Source organism: Ambystoma mexicanum, chromosome 8, assembly GCF_040938575.1.
Source record: "Ambystoma mexicanum isolate Mex_15411 chromosome 8, UKY_AmexF1_1, whole genome shotgun sequence".
Classification (NCBI taxonomy): Eukaryota; Metazoa; Chordata; class Amphibia; order Caudata; family Ambystomatidae; genus Ambystoma; species Ambystoma mexicanum.
The window spans coordinates 1,509,115,091-1,509,137,695 of record NC_090929.1 but is presented as its reverse complement, the minus strand read 5'-3'; the positions used below and the strand labels follow the sequence as shown (position 1 = coordinate 1,509,137,695).

At 44.0% G+C, this 22,605-nt stretch overlaps 1 protein-coding gene across 1 annotated transcript in view; it reads right to left on the bottom strand.

Annotated features, from left to right (window-relative positions):
- PDCD11 (programmed cell death 11) overlaps positions 1-22,605 on the bottom strand; it is a 1,291,633-nt gene that overhangs the window by 609,594 nt on the left and 659,434 nt on the right. The window contains exon 19 of the mRNA XM_069611704.1: positions 8,984-9,099. Within this exon, the coding sequence (XP_069467805.1) occupies positions 8,984-9,099 (116 nt within the window). The remainder of the gene's footprint in view (positions 1-8,983; positions 9,100-22,605) is intronic.

The following is a 22,605-nucleotide window of genomic DNA, read 5'->3' as shown; positions in this document are numbered from 1 at the left end:
TATTTGCCTTATTTGAACTTACCTTCTGTGTTAACTTAGTAAATACATGAACTCAAGTTGAACGGCTCACTGTGCTTATTTAATCCAAGCACTAAACTTAACATTGGTGACAAGGATTTTTAGCGGACTTTGGGAAGGTGTACAAAAAAAAAAAAAGAAGGAAATGTAACGCAATTGGAAGTAAGAAAAAAGGGAGCAACGTAAGCAGCATCACGTTGACGAAAGAAGGAGAGCCCCAGAGGAGACATCCACAGGCCACCCCCCTGTCCATAAAGGTGAGCTTGCCCCTTGCCCTGTGCTCACAGTGAGTGCTTTGGCCTCACAGGTTAAAGATAGTTGTGGGCAGTGTGGCGCACCTTTATCAGAGTTGTCGCAGAGCCACTAAATATACACCCTTCGCCATAGCAGGTCATACTGAGTGCCTAAATGAAACGGTTGGGAGCTGTACCGCACCTGAGAGAGAGCGCAACAAAGGGGTTTGGTGGTTGACATGTGCAGCTTTGTAGCGACAGCAAAAAGGAGCCGGGGAACATGTGACTGACTGATTAATGAGCATTTAATATTGCATTTAAAAGTTAAGCGCCGGAGCGTATGCAGCAAGAATTAACATTAAGATCCTTACCAGCTAATCAGTGGCTCCGTTTGTGTGGGGAATGGAGTTGCGGTTCAGGCGGCCACGTGCAGGCGAGCGCCGTTTTGGGAAGTTATTGTGGCCCTGAACTCTGAAGTGGGCGTCCTCCAGCAGGGTACATTTGTGCTTTGAGCTCAGTCTTCCTCAGCTGTCCAGGATGACTGATGACGTCGGATGGAATGCCGGAGGAGTTAGTGATTGTACTCCGTGGCATTACCATCATGAGTTGCAACGTTCTGTTGTTGTATGGGAGCTCAAGAAAAGAAAAAAAACAACAACAAAAAAAGCACCCTGCTGCGTGCCGGAACGCGACGACGCAGCCTGTACTTACTCTTCCTTGTGGTTAGTAGTGGAGCACTGCCATGGAATCTGTTCATATGCTGGCCACCACAATCATTTATTATTCATTGAGGATGTGATGCGAAGCTCTTTCTTGCCGTATTTACAGTAATGGAACCATGGATCGGACCGAACGGTCAAGGAGTTTTGACTGGGTGTTTTTGTGAAGGCGCCCAAAGTTTTATGGCATCAACAAAGGGTGTAATGCTACTTGTGAGAAGAGGAGCGCAGCTATCTTGGTTGGAGAAAGGTACTGTCCAAAATATGTTCAGAGTGAAAGCACTTCATGTCTTTTAAAGAATAATAGGATATGTGCTTGTTAGCTGCCTTATCAGCCGAGTTTTATGGGACAACACATGTTATGTGACAACAATTTCAAAGACGCTGTGCTGATTTGGGGGTTTTCTCCGTTTGAAAATAGGAAAGAATACATTCTGGTTAGCTCCCACACCGGATGAGTTTTTACATTTCATCAAGTTCAGAGACGCTCTGCTGATTAGGGGGTTTTCTCTGTTTGGAAAAAAAAGATGTGTATTGCTGTGATGACAAAGTGTTTTTGTCATATTAAGGATTAAGATGTCATGTGAAGCCTGTTAGCTCACTTCTTTGCAGAGTTGTTGTTAAGGCTTGCAGTGTTGAATGGCTTTGAAAGTGAGTAGTGTTGAGGTTGATTTGCCGTGGCCTCTGAGTGAGTATCTTATGTGTGACATAATGAGTTGTACCATGTATTTTTATTTTTGTTAACCATATCTTACATCCACAGGTTCATCAAACATAAAGGACTTAGTAGGGTAAATAATATGGACTCGGTAGTAGTGTTTAACTCTCGCTTACTATTTTTCTACGCTCAATTTATATATGTTTGTATGGTGAGGGATCTGTGGTGAGCGATGTGTTTGTGTTGTGGTGACTTGAGTATTTTGGTTATTTTGTTGGGATTTTGGCCCCCGCACTAGGTGCAGTCTGATAAGATGTGTGTTTTGGTGGGACGTGTGGTCCCGGTAAAAGGTACAAGTTTTGGTTGAATTTGTCTACTCCGCACTAGGTGCATTTTGGTGAGATGAGGGTGATGGGATGTGTGGTCCTGGTAAAAGGTACAAGTTTCAGAGAATTTGTGGCCTTCGCACTAGGTGCATTTGGATGAGTAGGGTGTTTTGGTGGGACGTGTGGTCCAGGTTCAAGGTACGAGTTTTGGTTGTGTCCTTCGCACTAGGTGCATGTCAGTGATTTGGTGTAATCGCATTAGGTGCATTTTGGTGATTTGAGGTCCTTTCATGCGTTGCTGAGTTGTGTTGGGGTTAGTGGTTCCGACATTTGTGCTAGACATTTTTGGGATGTGTGTCCTACTCAAGCTTGTTTGGGAGCGTGAAATATGACCATGTTGCTACTTGTTGGGATTTGTATCCTGTGTTGGTGGATACAGGTGGAGGTGTTTAACCTCTTATGGTGTCCTTGCACACCTTGTTAAGGGCTGATGGATGATGGTATTGTGTCCGAGTTGTTGGTTGGGTTTGGTCTTGTGAGTGAGGGCTGGTCCCCTGTGTTTGATGTCCGTTGTGGGCCCGCTATGGAGTGGATGCATGCATTGTTGGAGTTTAGCTTATTAGTAAGCTAGTTTAAGGTTTGATGGAGTTGAGCAGTTTTGCTCTGAGCATATTGTGTGGTATGGAAGTTTTGGTGGTAAAGAGTACAGTCTGGGTTGGATGTCTCTCATGGATCGTTTCTCTAGAGTTCTTTGGTTTTCTCCCTTTGTGTCATCCTCTGTTGTGTTCCTGATTTTATAAAGGGGGAAGATGAGTTATGTCTGTGTTTACCTTTGTTTGATTGGTGTGCATGCTAGAGTCCCTGACAGAATGTTGGTGTGGAATGTTATGAATGATGTGTGCCTATGTGTTCTACATTGGTCAGTTGGGGCCTGAAACTTAAAGGATAAGGGGGCCGGTGGATGTCTCTCCCTGCTTATATACTTAACCTATTTGCCTTATGTGAACTTACCTTCTGTGTTAACTTAGTAAATACATGAACTCAAGTTGAACGGCTTGCTGTGCTTATTTAATCCAAGCACTAAACTTAACAGACACATATTTTGGACTCAGTGCTGGACCTTGTGGGGTCCCAGTGGATAAAGGTTGAGGCAAAGTGGCCTGCTGAATCAAAGAGGAGCTCCTATCCTGGTACTCCTCTCCCTCCTCTGACTCTTTTAAGACAGAGTGAGACTCTGAATTATCATCCTCATTGTCAATTTGCACATGTTCTGGAGTAGTAGAAGTTACAGGCCTACTATCCAACCTTTGGTGATCTAACAAGCTTTTATTCAACTAATTTTTCTTTCCTTTAACGGGGGATTCCTTTTCAGTTGTTCTACTGTTAGAATGAACATGGCTTCCTGCTTGAAGTTATCCATACTAGGCATGCTACAATTGCTATTTCTTAGTGGAGCTTAGCCTTGTGAGGGTTTTTAGTTGAACAAACTTCCCTGTGCCACTGCACTGAAGGTGCTTTGTGTCACAATGCAAAGATGATGCCTATGGAGTTTGTCAGACTCCCAAGTCAAAAGTAAAAGTGTATAAATCACAAAAAATATGAGAGATAAAAAGTCCTAAAGACCAGCAAAAAGAGCTGGGGTCTCTAAGGTAGAGAGGAATTAGAACATTTCTGAGAATTCTCCCTAACCGCAACATAAAAATGTTACATGAGAAACTAGACAAGGGGGATACTAAAAAACCCATCCAGTACCCTATAGTAAGATAGTGTGTGCTGGGTCTAGAAAATGAAATTGACTTTACTGCTCTTGGAAACAGTAGTTTAACCAAGAGAAGGTATTTAAACAATTGGGAAATCTAGAAGACTTCCCTGTGTCACTGCACTGAAGATGCTGGGTGACAATGTAAACATATGAGGCCTGTGGAGTTTGTCAGAAGTCAAAAGAAACACATTTTTCAAATCAATTAAAGAATACATGAGAGAGTGGGAAAAAGGTCTCACTCTCTCCGGGTTAGAAATTAGAAGTCCTAAAGTACAGCACAAGTACTGGGTGTCCCTAAGGTAGAAGGGAATCAGCACATTTCTGAGAATTCTCCCCAACACCCTTTCCCCGGCATGGGGACGGTGTGTGTTAGCCTGGCTGTGGGGGCTGGAATTGTCTGGTACCAGTCCACATTCATGTGTCTATTGCTGGGAAGATTGTGTGACCTAATTTGAATGGTGCAGATCCTTACTATTGGTAGACCTGGGTGAGCTTTCAGTCCAAATCTTGGATAACTGGAGGACTCATGCAGCCATTCGACAGATTGTTGGAGCCAAGAAGCCTACAAAGAAGTGCAAGCGCTGAAGACCAGAAGACAAACTTTGCAGCTGATCAGCATCAACTCCAGGGAAGGCCTGGTGAAGCCCTGGCTCTAGTGCCTGATCTAAAGAAGACCCGTCAGTGCTTCGACCACTGGACCGGTGGGAACAACCAGTCTCGACCCCCTGCTCGAAGATCCAAGCCTTCGGAAGTGACCCTGGACCAACCGTTAGACTGGCCAGCTTCCTCCTGGGCTGCCTTGCTGCAGCCAACGCCATCCTGTGTGCATCTGTGGAACTTGGATGATTTTCAGCTTCTACTACAAGACACTTTGTTCCTGCGCTTTCAGCTTTCTTGCATCAGTGGAAGCTGTGCCGGGCCTGCTCCTTTGTTTGTCCATTGAAGATCACCTATCGCCGCCTTACTGTGGTGACTCCCGTTGCAGCTCATATTCTTCACGTACTGGAGGTGTCCTAAGGTCACCTGCTCCCAAGGGTGCTCTGGTTTAAAGTGCCTGAAACCAAGATTCAAGTACTGTTGAACTGGATTTCTAAAATCAGCCGTGGTGAACAGATTTTAGGAGGCCACACCACTTATGGTGAACAAGGAACACAGAGTAGCCAAAACTCAAGGTAGCAATGGAGAGCATTCGAGGCTTAGTCTCAGGAGTGTGTATGTGGGATCAGGGGCCCAGAGTCCACACAGTATGGCACACAGGATAATATACAATAATTCAGCTTAGACGGTCGGTTATAAAGATAGTTATTTATTTAGGCCTTTAGAACACACTGAAAAATTAAATAAGCGGGTAGTATTACGAAGCAACACTCTAGAATACAAATATATACAATCAGCAGGATGTTTACTCACTATACATTATCAAATAACTTTCCATGTAAAGCAGGCAAGTAATGTAGATGCAGTTCAAAAGATGAGAAGCAATCACAAGTTCCCTCCGCTTTAGAAGCCCAAACCTAGAGATGTATGGGGCCTAGTGCCCAAAAGTCACAGGTTCTAACACAAGGTTTCTCCTTTATTATACGACTAAGCCCACTGCATTTGAAACAGACTCTCCCACCATACAGGATGATTCTCAAATATAGGTGTAGCCTGTCTTTGTTTACTATATGCTGAAACCTACTGCCTTGTGAAACCTAGGCCACTATCCAGGATTCTCAAATTTAGGTTTAGCCTCCATCTTAGTTTAATCTACGCTGAAACCACCTACATTGTGAGACCAAGGCTTGTTGGTATAGGAATCTCGATTCTAGACCTGGACAAATATTGCCCCAGCAGAACAATGTTGCAGCTTACGGAACGTATCTCTCACACCACTAATGTGAACACAGGCCGGAGGCACGGCCAAGCATCCATGCACAATAGAATACGGCTATGGCTGAGCACATCCGGTCTCGAAACACACATAGCCGTCAAAACTGAAACACCTAACTTACCTCAACACCTCTGCCACTGGCATACAGAGACTACCACCCGAAAGGAACTTGGTATAGCTGGCCACACATCAACGCTCTATACAATACCAATCTATTGCAAACCACCAACAGCGCCCACCCACATGCATGTCCTCTCTTTGGGCTACTTAGTCGAGCCTAGCCAGCCACCCAATTCCTAGACCGGCAAAATGCACACACGCATCTCCTAAACAAAACCCCTTAGAATTCTCCACCACATTGACTACAGTCACCGGGGGCGTTCCTACCAGAAAAGCGCATTGAGGCCACACAAGTGGAGCAAGAGCGCTATATAAAATAACCAAATACAATACAATAAGTATGTACTCTCTAGAAGGATGCTCTGGACTTGTGGTGGTGATTGAGTAGTTTCAAACTACTTAAAAGTTCAACAATTGTTATGCAAGATTGTATGCAGTATCCTTTGGGTGCACTACAACAACCCTGATCTCCTGGCAATAGGAACCTAACCTTTGGTAGAAGTCTGTACTACACAGGTTGGTAGCGTATTGAGCAGCCAGGCTGATCTCAAGAGGGGTCAATGTGATCTGTAGGGGAGTTACAAAGAGATTCACAGTGACAAGTATTCAAATAAACACTTACACACAAGGTTTCTTGAAAAAACAATTGTTAATTTATTTATCAGTCAGTTAGAATAAGCCTTCTTCAGAAGGGAGCAATATAAAAGCAACACACAAATGCACTCCAAAACTATATACTCTTAGTTTCCAAATCAGTAAAGACCCTTTTGGGATGGCCCACAGTCACAACCTACACCCTCAGTTGACTTCAATAGTTAGGGTGATGGGGACATTAATATTTTCTTAGAACTTGGTCAAAGGAAAAGGTTATTAGAACAAACAAGAGACCACAAATATTCTTAAGCAAGCAAATACTTTTGGATCCCTAAGCAAAGTCATTCAGTATAACAAGTTAAACCAAAGTCAATGGGCAAAAGTCTTATATGAGCTGAAGCACCTTTTGTAGGTAAGTATGAAAAGTCTTTGCACAATGTTTTAGAAGTCTTTGAAGAAAATAAGAATCAATGTAGGGTCACAAGCCGTTTAGACCTGTGAGTAGTAGAAGATGCAAGAAACTCATAAGAGATAAGTTCCCTCAGACTTTACAGTATCTTTGGATTGAAGAAAAGGTGCAGCAGATGACTTCTGTTCCTGTGCAGCTCATCAGATCTCACTGTTCCTGGGCCTCAGTCATGGGGACAAGAGGGAGTACTTCTGCGGACTCCTGCACTGCAATGGTACGGACACAGCTCGCAACCGGCAATCTTCAAACAAGTGGCACTTTGGTGTTTCAGCTACTCATGACTACCGCTAATAGCAACACTGCGGTTCCTGGCTGTCAAGATGGACTTTCCTTGCTTCTGGGGTCCTGCACTCTGTTGAGGGGGCACAGGCTCGGTCAGTCCTGCTTCTTGGGAGTCCGGAGGATCTTCCTGGAGCTCTTGGCCAATTTAAAAGCAACGCACACCAACTGGTGTTCATCTGCCTGGATATTAGGCTTCCAGCAGCACTCTGGAAAGGCAACCAGTTCAGAGAGGATGTCCAGGTGGCTTACTTTGGAGTTGATACGTCCCACCTACTCATGCTTGCAGTGGCTTCTCTGTCGATACGAATTTGGAGTTTCATCACAGCAGCAGGGCTCCACCAGAAAAACCAACGGTCCAGGAGTTGCAGCAGGCATCCTCTTCAAGTTCTTCTTCGGTTCCTTCGTCCAGTGGTTGACTCAGCCTTCCAAGCCAAAAGCCTCACCTTTTATTCAGTTATCTCCCATTCATTCCAGCCTAGCTGTCAGTCACCCAGCAAGGTGGCTGTCCTTGACGGACAGTCAGTGGACCAATCACTACAGAGTGCATTTGGGTCTCTGAGGAGACTAAGCACAGGGAGTTTCAGGCATCTCCCTCACTTCCTGCCCCCACCAGACAACCTGGAGCCAGAGGCGGGCTTCAATCGTGAATCCCGCCAAAGGCAAAGCGAACAAAGGGATCAAACCTGGTTTGGCGCATAGAGTAAATCTCAAGAAGGACCTTTCCACAAAGAAATGGCAAAAAGAGTACAAAAGAGTTTGTAAGTGAAACTGTTTTCTTTTACCGATAATTCCTGGCTTGACTGGGAATATTCATGAGCATGGGAATCCATGCCAGACCCCATGCTGGAGAAACAAAGTTTCCCAATATTGATAGTCTGAAGGACTGATCAATTTCACCATAACAAATGGGCAAAATGTAATGGTAGTGAAGCTTAAGACTTTACACCACCCCCCATTTCAAAAAGTCAAGGTAGGATTAAAAAGAGCAAAACGAATGGGGTTCCATAGGAAAGTAAGAAGGAAAAGTTGCAAAAACACCATCTTTCCTAACACTTACCACGACCGACCAAAACTAAATCCTCTAATTGAAAGTGACCTCGGCATCTGCGACCACCTGAGCCTCCCTTGACTGGACAAAGCACAGAAGAACTTGTCCCCAACGAAATACATAACCTCAACATTGGTCTCTGGAGAAATTGGAGTCAGGGGCTAAGGTAACATACCCATTAATCCCCTCCGCCTCGAATCCTTTTTAGGCTATAATGGGCATAAAGTCTTGTCCCCATCAATCTTTTTCCTGACTTTCATAGGTGGAGGCCTGGTCAAGGATCACTTCATAGGCCCATCCTAAAGTCCTACTGTAGTGCGGGCTAATTGCCAACATTTCCTTTAACTTTTTGGTCACAACTACTGGCATTATCCAAACACATAATAAACCTACTTGAGAAGTGTATCTTTTGGTACTGGTTACTTTAGGGCACCAGGCCCCAAACCATATCAGGGATGAACATAATAAGGAACTGTTTTATTGTTTCTTCAATGTTTTATGCATCCGACTACTTGCCTGTATTGCACTGGTTCAGAAACATGCACTTTATCTTCTCAAAAGGATGTTAGGAAACAGTTCTGAAAATAAGGATCAACTCCGACATTACTCCCTCTCCTAATCGGGGGCTAAATCCACCAGACTAAGTTGCAGTATCGGTAATTGAGTTTGGCGGTATTTCTGCTGGAAATAATGCTACCAAACTCATACTAAGGCCAATTGCCATTTTCGGCACTAAAATGTAAATAGTTATCGCACAAGACTGATTTTGTGAATGCACTGGGCAAAGAAATTGAGAAAATGTTAGCCTACATTTTATGACTACAAGATAAATAACAGTACATCACAAATGTATACAGAATTTATGGTAAGAACCAACCTACCTCCTTTACTTTCTTGGTTAAGAGTTCAGGCCGAAGGGAGACATAAACCTTGGACTGTAGGCCATCCACATAGAGAACAACCATGGTCGCTTTCTGCCCAGGGACAAGGCTGGTTTCTATGTAACAAAAGGCAAAATGTTCTGTTTCAATACACTGGTTTCTAAATTTCCTCGTCTGCATAAGAGCAACAAAGCTCATCTTAGACATAGACAGCATATAATATGATTTCACAATATTTAGCATAAACAGTGGATCTGTGTTAGGCAAGAATTGAAGTAGTAACCCTGTGGGAGACTACATAACACTTGTCCTACGGTATTAGGTAACCGACCTTTTGATATAGGCCTGTATTACACAAGATGGTAGTGTGACTGAGCAGCCAGGCTTATCTCAAGAGGGGTAAATGTGAGAAGCAGATCTGTAGCAATGAAATTCGCAAATACAAGTAACACTTACACTCAAGGTTTTCGTTATAAATAATTATGTATTTATTTAACATCAGTTTTTAAATAAGCATTTCTTTAAAAGGACAATATATGTAACACGGTTCATAGACATAATTTCGAATACAAAGTATTCGAAAGTCAAAAAGTCGAAAAAAAACGTCGAAAAAAAAATGTCACATTTTTTTTTAATGACGTTTTTTTTTCGAAATTGGGGGGTTCCCCCCCCAACCCCCCTTTTTTTATTTCTACCTATTTTTTTCAAAGAAACTACAGCCCAAAAAAAAATATCGAAAAAAAAAACAATGCGACTTTTTTTTCGACATTTTTGATTCGACTTTTTTGACTTTCGAAATTATGTTTTCGAAATTATGACTGGACACCATGTAACACTCAAATATACTTTAAAATACTTTTCCAGAATCAACACAAAGCTAGTAGAAACTCTTTAGAGATGTTGTTTACACACTTCCTACACCTTGAGGTGACTTTGCTAACTAGGACAGTAATGGCATGTATAAATCATTAGTACACTTTGTAGGTTCTGAGGCTTGTACAAAGGAATGTTTAACGGAATGAAACAGGTTAATCAGGTTCTCAGAGCATGTGAGCACTTAAATCTTCCAATTAAGTCTAGATAAAAACCTTTCCCAGCAATAATAGTTAAAAACCAAGTTATCACATCTGAGGGCCAGTAAATATAAAAGTCAAGTAGACTAGGACTGTCTGCAGGGAGCCAGAACAGCCAAAGTCAACTGGAGCACAGTCTATGGAGCTGAGGCACTTCTTAGATAAAGTCTTGAACAAACCTAGAGAGTTTAGGTGCACTACAATTACCTTGACCTCATGGCAATAGGGAGCCAACCTTAGGTATAAGTCTGAACTACACAGGTTGGTAGTGTGGTCGAGCAGCCAGGCTTATCTCAAGAGGGGACTATGTGAGCAGTAATGTGTGTGACACAGAGTTTCACAATACAGTTATCCAAATGAACACTTACACTCAAGGTTTCTTGAAAATATGACTTTATTTCACAGTCAGTTATATAAGCCTTCTTCAGAAAGGGAGCAAGGCATGTAACATTTAAATATACTTCAAAACACACTCAGTTTCTCTAAATCAGATGACACCCATTGGGTATGGCACACAAGACACTTCCTACACCCTCAGATGACTTAAATAGCTTGGACACCGTGGACACGGATTTATCACTGGCACATTTAGAGAAATACTGAATTAGGTGAGAAAGACAGAATAGAGGAATGAAACAAAGGTTAACAAATAACTCAAACAGTCAAGTACGTTTAACCACCTTCCAAAGCACAAAGTCAGAGGTAAAGAGGCGTCTCTCCCGAAGCCAGGAGAGACTATGATAATTGCACAATGTCAATGGGAGCTGAAGATCTTCTTTGCATGCAGGTAAAATGTGTGCACAATGTTTTTAGAAATGTTTGTAGAAAAATAGAACACTTGAAGGGCCACAAGCTGAGAGGCGCTTGTGAGGGGCAAAGCTTTGGCAACTCTGCGAAGTAACCAAGGCAGGTCTCAACTGAGAGCAAGCAAGGCTACACAACAAGAGGTAAGTTCTCTTAGACTTTACAATACCTCTGGCTAGAATAAATGCTTCTAGCTGGCTTCTGTTCTGTGCAGCTCTGCAAATCCTGTTGTTCCTGAGCCTCATCGGGGGGGACAAGAAGGAGGACGTCTGGGGACTCCTGGTCTGCAATGGAATGTCAGCGGCAGCAATGGGCAAACTTCCATTGAGCGCTTCTTTGGTGTTTCAGCTCCTCACTTCTGACAGCAAATAGCAACACTGCGGTTCTCGGATAGCACTCAGGACTTTCCTCGCATCTACAGGTCCAGCAATCTCTTGGTTACTCCTGCATCAGTGAAGTCCAGAGGATCATCCTAGCGCTCGGGTCTGACTTAAAAGCAATGTACACAATCTGGTGTTCCTCTCCCTGGCTCTTCAGTTCCAGCAGCAGCAGAAGTGGAAATACAACCAGCTTTGAGAGGATGTCCAGACAGGCTTACTTTGGAGTTGATTGGTCCCACCAACTCAAAGGGAGAAGTCGTCCTTGCAGGGCTTCGCTTGCTGAGGCGAATTCAGAGCTTCAGCACAGCAGCAGGCAAATCAAGGGTCCAGGAGTTGCAGCAGGCGTCTCTTCCAAGTTCTTCTTCGGATTCCTTCGTCCAGTGGTCGACTCTGCCTTCCTGGCCAAAAAGCCTCACCTTTTATGCAGGTTTCTCCTATTAATTCCAGCCTAGCTGCCAATCACACAGCAGGGTGGCTGTCCTTTCCGGACAGCCAGCCGGCCAATCAACTTTGGCTGGATTTCTGTAACCAAGGGGATTAAGCACAGGGCGTTTCGGGACCCTTCCTCACTTCCTGTCCCTGCCAGACATACAGGTGCCAGAGGCAGGCTTCACTCGTGAATCCTGCCAAAGACAAAATTAACAAAGTGACCAAACCTGGTTTGGCGTGCAGAGTAAATCTCAAGAAGGACCTTCCAGACGAGAAATGGGGAAAAGAGACCGGGGCCGTTTGACGAAATGGGCACCCATGGGTGCCTTACCGTGGCTGCGAACGCGGCTTGCAGTAAAAAAGTAAATCACTGCCACCAGCCCTACATTGTATAACGTCTTCACTAAACCGCTCTTCGACATCCTGGACTGCATGGGTGTCATCTACACAAACTACACAGATGACTCCCAGATACTGATCCCACTATCTGGCAACTACGACTCTGACAACTACTTACTAAACAAAATCTACTTTGTTATTCAGGCCTGGATGGCCACCCATGGCCTGTGCCTGAATGACGAGAAGACTGGCATTCTCATACTAGGCGCCCCATCTATCTCAAAAAACATAACCCTAAATACACAGCGTTCAACATAGACGGTAATCTGATCACAACGTCAAAGGAAACAAAAACCTGAGGCTTCCATCTTGATTCCGCTTTGAACCTTAGGAAACAAGCCAACGTCACTGCAACGGCTTCCGCCTATACTTGAAAACTTATCTATGCATGTAAAGGCCATCTACAAACAGCTGCATGATCCTTGCACGAGCACTAATCTTGTCCTAACTCGATTACTGCAATGCACTCTATGCAGGAGTTAACAATCAAGTGCTAAACAAACTTCAAATCTTGCAAAATAATGCATTAAGAACCGCCTTGGGCATTCCCAGAAAGGACCACATTTCTGAAACGAGAAGGAGCCACGAATGGATCTTCATTCATGATAGAATCTACTTCAAACTTGTCACCATCTCCCACAAAATCTGTCAATAATGCTGCCCCTAAATACCTGATAGAGAACATCACCCCAGAAACTTCTTCCAGACCTACAAGATCAGCTAATTCCTCTTGCATCACCTCGCTTCAATTTAAAAAGTGCTGGAGGCTCCAGCTTCTCGGTTCAAGCGGCCCTAGCGTGGAATGCCCTCCCACTTAACTTACGTACTGACCTAAACTTCCATAGCTCCAGGCTCAATACTAAAAAATGGCTTCTCACTAACAACACTTCTGCCTCCATGGCTTAAGTTCCATCATTCAACCACTAACTTTGCTTTCATCTCGCACTTCTGACCACTCCTGCTGATAACTACTCGGCTGCAGGTCACCACACACCAACAAATTATACCTGCAAGCTTAGATATGTGTATTTATTATTATACTCAACTGCTATGCTCCTATGTATCCACATTATGATCTATTATGTACTAGCTATATTTGTATGTACCCATGTATCTAAAGATGTCTTATAAAGCGTCCAGATACCCCAGGGTGTGGCACGCTGTATTAATAATAAACAGTTGTAGGAAGGGTAACGGAAAAATCTTACCTGAGAAACTAGCTAAAGGGGACACCAAGTAACCCCTCCAGCACCCTATGGTAAAATAGATTGTACTGGGTCTAGAAAGTTACAAATTGTAAGTAAAGTCAATTTCACTTCACTGCTCTTGGAAACAGTTTCACCAACAGAAGGTATTTAAAACTTGGGGAAATCTAAGGCTTCCATGTGCCACTGCACTGAAGGTGTTGTATGACACAATGTAAAGATGATGCCTATGGAGTTTATCAGACGCCAAAGTTAAAAAGAACAGAAATGTAATCACATTAAAATTACATGAGAGATAAAAAGTCCTAAAGTTCAGCAAAAGAGCTGGGGGTAAGGTAGAAGGGAATTAGCACATTTCTGAGAATTCTCCCTAACAGGGTCACAAACGGTTACACTTGTGAATGGGAGAGCGAAAATCAACTCTAGCAAAGTATCTACTGCAAGTCTCAATAGAGATGAGCAAAGCTAAAGGCACCGAGGTAAGTACCCCAAATCAGAACAGTACCTTTGGTTAGAAGAGTGGTCCAGCTGGATTCTGTCTGGTTGCAGAGATGCAGATCCTGGGTTTCTGGGACTCAGTTGTGGGGACAAGAGGGAGGACGTCTGATGGACTCCTGCCACAGCAATTCGGAGGCAGCTACGGGCTCTTTTCAGATCAGCTGCACTTTGCGGTTTCAGCTCTCAGTAAACAGCACCACCGTGGATCTTGGACACCGGTTGGGCTTCCTTCACTCCTTGAGTCCAGCACTCTGGGGAGGGGACTAGAGCTCTGGTCATCCTGCTTCTGGAGGGGCCGTGGGAGACTCCTGGAGCTTCTGGCCAGCTTGCAGACATAGCACTCTACTATGGATTTCTGGACCCCTGCCAATCGGTTCCTGCAGCAGCAAAGAGGTATAGCCAGTTGGGGAAGGTGGTCCAAAGGAGTTCGTCTCAGTGTTCGTTGGTCCCACTAACCCATGGAAGAAGTCGTACCTTCCGGTGCTTCTCTTGTCGATCAGAAAAAGGAGTTTCAGCACAAAAGCAGAGCTTCACCGGGCGATTCAAAGGTCCAGGCGGATGCAGCAAGCTTCATTCACAGTTTCTTCGTTGGGTTGTTCGTCCCAGTGGTCGATTCAGTCTTTAGTCCCAAAACCCTTGCCTTTTAAGCAGGTTTTTCCCATTCATGCACAGCCTGTCACTCAACCAGCAGGGTGGTTGTCCTGAAAGGACAGCAAGCCAGCCAATCAGGAATGGGTACATTCTTGCATTTCTAAAGACAATGCACAGGGGAGTTTCGGGAGCCTCCCTCACTTCCTACCTTTTCAGACACCCTGGAGCCAGAGGCAGGTTCCAGTACTGAAGTCTGCCAACGGCAAAAACAAAGGGCTCAAACCTGGCTTGGCGCGCAGAGTGAAACCCATGAAAGACCTCACAAACAGAAAATGGTAAAAGAAGACCAGGGACATTGACAAAATGGTCACCCATGGGTGCTGTACAGCAGCTGAGGATTCAGCCTGCGGTAAAAAAGCACAATGGTAGGAAAACGAAACCACTACCATCAGCCATTTAAAGTAGTGCGGGTAACAAACAATGTTACACGAGTAGGTAGGAAAAGGGCCTACTAAGTAACCCTGTTAGCACAGTTTTTCTGAAGTGCTACCAACTTCATCAAAACCATTCAACTGAGGCAGTACAAGACTCCACTCTTAGTATAAGGCTGTACCACCTGAGTTCATGGTAGCGAAGACCGAGCAGCCAGGCTTATCTTAGGAGGGAGAGATGGCTGTAGAATTAGAACAGATGAAATTGTAATACAAATGGTCCAAAGAAACACTATGTATGTAAAAATAAAGGATGTATTTAAATACAAGTAGGCCCAGATAAATCGAAGGGTAAATACGTACTAACACATTATATGAAATCACAATTATAAAAACACAACACTATACTTGAAGGTACATAGACCAAACAATAAACCTTATTTGGAATACTTAAAAGTAGTTCTAGGGAAGTCAAAACCTTTTCATAAACATTCAGAATAGGTCACACCTATTCTTGGGGAGTAAAAACCAATGGTTACTTTCACAATTACATTCAGTAATGCAAGGGCAGTAGACCCTACCAGTTGTACAGTGACTCTTAGTACAAATCACATTATCAGTCAACTAGACAATATACGTTTTGTGAATAGTGGACCACATATTGACAGGTGCAGTAAAAACCTATAACTACTTTTGTGATAACACAGTTATACTAGGTGAGTAAAATCTAAGGATGTAATATTCAATTGCAGGTGCTTTTGAGATCAGTGAAACACAAATTGAGATAAGCAGTAACTCTTGTAACCTATTTCTGGGGTGGCACACAGCTAACTCAAGTTATGTAAAACCCAGATACTTTTTATATCCCACAAGCAGTCCAGGTTAGATCTTACCCAGCTATAAGGATAACTGAAGTATGACTTATCAGGGACAGTTAGAACCACAGACTCTAGTTTCAAAGGCACAGGGAAAGTAAAACCCAATGTTACACTTTACTGAACGACTCCAAGTTATTCTAGGTAGGCAACAATCTAATGCAGACTTGTCCCGGACAGGCTAGCAGCGAGTCAGGGGAAGCAAGACCCAGTTGGGGGACACTCATACAATTATCCTGCAGGAATAATCTGGTGAAACCAACACTTTACTTTTGGGAAGAGGCACAACCTAATCACAGTAAATATACCTTCACATCTACTTTCTATTAGAAAGAATAAACAGTTTTTAAGGAAGAAAATATGTTAACCATACCTTTAAGAATAGTGAATCACACATCAAAAGTAAGTAAGAACTTTTGCAACTGTTCACTCTTAGAGTTACAGTTACCAACCAATCCTTTACAAGTAAGTAAATAAACACTTATTTTCTTTTCTAGGCAAAAGTCCCAATCCCTTAAAAGTCTTTCCCTTAATCTTGGAGCATGAGTGTTCTCAGTGGCAGAAGGGGGGGGGGTCACTAGATCTAGTGTCCAACAGGCAGCGTCAGTATAGGTTCTTTAGAAGCAAAAGTCAGAGTTCCTTAGGAATATTGGGCAAACAGGCAAGTACTTTACTTCTGAGTTAGAAGAGTGTCCTGGGGCTTCGCAGAAGACACCCTAGCAGGATTCTAGCAGTGGGACTGGGTGCACTGGATGAGAGGCCTCCCCATCACAGAAAACAACCGAGAGATACACAGAAATCCAAACAGATTTAAGGTAAGTACATACCCAAGCCAACACAGTACCTCAGCATTGAAGAAGACTTAGCAGCAGGACTACTTCAGGATCTGCAGCCAAAAACCGGTCAGTGGATTCCTTGTTGTGACTGAAAACAGGAGCGTGGAAGGGACTTTGCAGCAGGGATCGATGAAGGCTCTAGGCAAGGTTTTCCTTACGACTGAATGCGGTTCTGCAGATTTGGCACCTTTTCAAGGAGCACAGAAGACAGAAAATTGCAGTTGAATTTGTCATTACCAAGGTCCAGCACACTGTTTGACGGGACTTTTCGGACTTGATTGGTGTCTCTGGAGATCCACCAGGATGCCCACGACATTTCAGCGAGATTCGGAAGACTGTGCACTGCACTGTGGCTTGGGGTCCCAGGATATTGGGGTATTGCAGCAACGCAAGGTCGCAGCAACGCATAGGTTGGCTCAAAATACAGTTCTTCTTGAGCCTAGTGGGTCACTTGGTCAGGGTTGTCTTTTTCAGAGTCCCCAGGTCGATTGGATGGAAGGGCTACAGCAGGCTCCGGTTACACAGGAGGCTCTCTGGTTGCTGGATATCGTTTGACACTTTTCCGTCATCATCCTCTTCGTTTTCGGTTCCAATGGTCGACTACTCTACAGCTTCCAGGTTCACAGTATTTAACAGGAACTACAGCACAACCTCTGCATTCTCTTCCCCGCATTTTACAACAAGGGGCGGTCTGGTTGTCCAATCAGGACAGTCATCCCCCTCCCCCCCCCCCACTGGGATTTGTCCCCATTCAGGCAAGGAGGAAGGCAAAGGGCTGTGGAGTTTTGGACTCCTCCCTCGCTTCCTGCCCTCACAGACAGACTGGAGCCTGGGCCGGGAGTCCAGGGGACTCCCGCCAAAGATAAAAATCACACTAAGGAATTTCCCACCCTGGATGTCGGGGGAAGGAGCAGGAAAGCACAAGAAAAACTAAAGTGGCGAAAAAAGAAGACAGGGCCATTTTGGTAAAATGAGCACCCTAAGGCGCCTTTACTGCAGCTGTGAACACAGCGCGTGGTAAAGGTGCACCACATTAATACAAGGTATCACTGCCACCAGCCATTGAAGGTAAGCTTGTCCCTGTAACAGAATTGTTACAGTTTTAGTGTGAAAGGAGATACATTGCATCTCCCCAGCACTCCACATAAGGTGGGGTGAGCTGGCTTCACAAAATAAAATGTAAAAGGGATCCAAAGATCCTTTCTACCCTTGGGAACGGTAGTTCTCTTAAGGTTAGAAAAAGAAAGTTAAAAAGGGAGCCCCTAGGGCAACCCAGCAACAACAGGCACTTATTGCCATTGCGTTGTTAAAGACGATAACTTTAAAAAGACACTATGGAGAGTCCAAAAAAATGACACCCATAAAAACCGTTAAAGATTTTTTGAGTGTGGAAAAAGGTTTCCACTCACAGAGGTATTAAGGAAAAATATCCCACTAGTAAAGCAAAAAGTTCTGGGGTTGACCCAGGTCAGGACGATTTACCAGTTCTGTGAAAATCTTACCCAACAACCCCCCAGCACTCCACATAAAATGGTGTGTGCTGGACCTACAAAGAGAAAAGGTAAGTAAAGTAAATTTCACTTTACTATTCTTGGGAACAGTAGTTCATACAAGAAAAGGTAGTTAAACCGTATGAGCAATCTAAAGGATTTCTCAGTGACACTGCACTGAAGGTGCTGTGTGTCACTATACAAAAAGTAAATACCTATGGAGTTTGTCAGATTCCAAAAACAAAAGGAAACACATAATCCAAATCCGGTCAAAATACATGAGAGCGTGAGAAAAACGGCTCACTCACTCCAAGGTTAAAATTAAAAAGTCTTAAAGTCCAGCAAAAGAGCTGCGGTTCTCTCAGGTTGAAGGTAATTAGCACAGAATTGAGAATTCGCCCTAACAACCTAACACAAGATCTTCTATTGCATTTCCTAATATTTTAATTTAGCTTGGCTCCCACTTCTTAAAATTCAATCTTACATTTAAAGATTTAACTAGGTCACTATATGAGCACCTCTTAATGATTAAAAACTGTTAAGCAGCACAACCCCATGGCTGGTTTCCATTATATTAATGTATCCCATCATTGCCTGTTTTCAACTACCGTGTGCTTTAGAAGTCCAAACAGATTTTATGTTCTGATGCCTGAAGATCTGGGGGGCCCATGAACAACTAGCAGAGAAGCTGCAACCAGTGGTGGACACAAGATTACTCTGCTTCCTAAGGCAGTGTCTCCTATTGCTGTCCCATCTGGTTCGGAGGAGCTGAAATGCCAGTCCCAGACAAGATTAAAGCAGCCGGTTTGAATGGGTTCACGGACATCACACCACTTAGGAGACATTTTCACCAGTGCCAAGTGTGAGGAGTCAACAATGTGAGGCGGACAACTGTTTGAGGTTTATTCAAAATATGGCATTTTATTAAAGTATACTCACTACTCTGCTTCCCTGCATAAGCAAAACTAAAGGGAAATACAAAGAAAACGCATATGGCAATTCAAAATAACATCAACAGCATTCACAGTTTCTTGATAGCCTCTCAATACCCTGGGTGCACTACCATCACCAGGATTCAAAGTGAATTATATTTCAAAAGTCAACAAAAGAAAGTAGCAAGGAAATCCTTGTAGACAGAACAGTCTCCAATTAGTTCTTGATGCGTCAATGCCGAAGTAGAGTTTGTTAATTACAGTTCCAATAATAGCAATTCTATTCTCCTTGATGGAATATGCACATTTCACCTTCTTAAAACAGCACCAATGGTATTCCTAGCCACAATGTGTTTGCACCAATTCCAGTAGTTCAAGGATGTTGCCACAGTTCAACAGAAAAGCTACTTCTACAACAGTCTATGAAACACAGATCTTGGTTAACAGTTAATAGGTAATTAATCACAAGATCAGAATTCATAATTGGTGTAAAGGTCAGGATGATTTCACAGTGCTGCTGCTTCCACTCTAACAACTTAACTTCTACTCAAGTTTACCATGAGAACGTTTCCCATTGTCGCATACTACTTCACCTCATCTGAATTGTTGAATCTACTGAAAATCCACCACAACTTCAGTACTTTGTTATTAAAAGAAGATGTTTTTTTAGTTTAGACAAGACACTATTTAGGTTCAACACCCTCTACCAGGCAAGGCACCCTTCCTCTGAATATCTCCTCAAAAGGGGCAGACAATTTGCCTCTCTTGCCACACTCCACTTCAAGTAATATTTATGAGCTGTACGTTTCCCCTTCCCCAACTTTGACTTCATTATCTGCCAACAAAACACAATTTAGCCACAAGCCTTGATGCCACACTCCTGGCTCCAGGAAATGCTTGCACACTTGTATCTTAAGCAACACTAACCTTCTGTAGACTCAAAGTCTTAGTTTAGGCAGTTTTCTGGCTTTAAGGAAAGCTGTTTGCAGACTTAATGGGGGAATATGCTTGGCTTGGGCAATGTTTGCCATTTCTCTATAATAGTGGATACAAATTTAAATGCTTAATTCTTTATCAGGCATTTAAATGTTCATTCTTTATCAGGCATTTAAATGTTCATGTGAATCAAGATGAAAAAGCTCACTCTTTCTTTGGCAAGTGAAATTAGGCACACGCAACCATTTCATATAGTTTCAACTTCAAAGTGTTCGACAATGGCTTTCAGTAGCATTAGCTCCTCATGCGAGTGAAGCAAAGGATTATTAATCACACGCGAGTGCTTCTTTTTTTTCCATTATTCCATTGTCAAAAGGTTTAACACACAACTTCAGCCCGCTCATTCCTATACGCGAGTGAAGGCAGGACTGGACACTGCTGCCGGTATTGCTCGCCTAAGGAATCAGAATGGCAGGTTTGACTCACCGGCTTCTGTAATCCTTGTTCTGCGCGTCGCACAACCTCCACGACTTCAGGTGCCGCTTCTGCTGCTTCTGGCTTCTCAGGGACCACACCCATCCTCACTGGAGGTATCTCTCGGTGGGCCACTCGAAAAAGGAGCCCCTCTAGCTCCAGAGGCCCATGGTTTGCCTGCAGCTCCTCGCCTCGGTCTCCGACACCTCAGCATGGCAATCACCACAATCAGACTCACGTGGGGAAGGCAGTCTTCCTGCACGGCTTACGTTGTGCCGCCACCCAAATAGTTTGGGGGAACAAGACCCTCTCAGAACAAGCAGATGAAATCTGCAGTCTCAGCGTTCCGGTATCCCTCTTGTTCTCCCACTTCTGCACAGATTGCGAACACTATAGTTTATTTCTGCCTCTGCTACTACTGCCCGTAGTCCAGACAGTTCCAGCTCCTTCTCATTGCCTGCACCTCAGGTGGGCCTTTTATGCCTCCCTGGTTCCTTCAGGTGTGGGGTGTTAGGCTTAATTGCCCGGCTACTACTACTACAACATACCTCCTCAGTCCTCTTCCCGGTAATCATGGGATTATGGGACTTGTAGTCCCCAAAAACAAAGTTAGTTATTTTAGGCAACTTTAAGGGGAGGTATATTTCCCTTAGAAATATAAAAAAAATGAACCATTATAATTAGTTGTTTCAGAGGAACACAACCGACTTTAAGCAATATCGCTAGATCATTTTACCTTCGACCTTTGAGAGCAAGAAGGGTTTTTATCTTGAGATAACTTGAAAGATCTTTGCGTTATTAGGGTCTGTTCAGATTTCATGGTATTGGTGCCCAAAGCCACAGGATTTATATGTAGTTCAGTTAACCTGTAATAACAATGGAACAAGTTATTTACCTGTAACTATTGTTCTCCAGCATGGGTCTGGCATGGATTCACATGCTAACAAATATCCCCAGTCATCAGGCCTGGAATCCTTGGTAAAAGAAAAAACAGTTTCACTTTCACTTACAAACTGTTTTTATCCTTTAACCAATCACTGTCCTCTGGGTCATACTGCCCCATCCAATGACCGTCCTCTCCCTAAGCCCCTCCTCGGGCATCCATCTTCAGATTTGGTAAGCATGTCAAGTGGCAATATGACCAAGAGGGGTTGGAGGGAGGGTTTGCATGTGAATCCATGCCAGACCCATGCTGGAGAACAATTAAAGGTATGTAACTTGTTCCTTCTCCAGTATGGGGTCTGGCATGGATTCACATGCTCATGAATAACGAATACATAGCAGTACAAGATTACACAACCACAGGAGGTGGCAAGGCTCAACAGAAGCAATTACACTTACCCCTGGGACAGACTCACCTCAAGCAAACAGGTTGTGTAGCACTGCTTGGCCTACTCTGGATTCCTCCCTGGAATCACGGTCCACGCAGTAGAATTTTGTGAAGGTGTGAGTGGACCTCCACGTAGCAGCCCTGCAGATGTCGAGCAGGGGCACACTCGACAGGAACACCGTCGTCTCAGGGATTGATCTGGTGGAGTGGGCTCTCGTACAGCTGGGCAGCGGTCGGTTCGCCAACCGATGACAGTGCGTGATGTAGCCAGAGTGCCACCTTGAAATGGAAGTCTTGGACAAGACCTTCCCATGGTTCACAGGACCCAAGTTCATGAACAGTGTGAAAACTCTTTGTGCGTGTCATGTAGAACTTCAGGGCACAAGCAACGTCCGAGTGCAAGGCCCTTTCAAGTGGCGACTGGTTATGGTTACTTGCAGGATAGGGCCTGGATCTCACCTACCCTTCTGGTAGAGGTGATGGCCACAAAGAAAGCTGTTTTCGACAAGAGGAACTTGAGAGGGGCCTGATTCATAGGCTCGAAGGGGGCCGCCATGAGCCTTGTCAGAACAACACTGAGTTCCCACACAGGAGCAGGAGCCTTAACCGGCAGGAAAGATAAAAAAAAAGTCCTCCAAGAAACTCCTTGACGAGTCGATGGGACCAAAGCAACGATCTTCGTCTATCTGGTGTAGCGGGATATGGCCGCCAGATGTACCTTGATGGAAGCGTGCGCCAGTCCAGCCTTGGCCAAGGATAGCAAGTAGAGCAGGATCTGTGGGGCCCTGACCTTCAAAGGGATAATCTTTGACTGGCACCACGCAGCAAAATATTTCAACTTGTGACCGTAGCACTTAAAGATAGATGACACCCTGGCTTTTGCAAGGACCTCCCTGCAGTCCGCTGGCAACTCATATCCTCCAAAATCTAGGGCTGCAG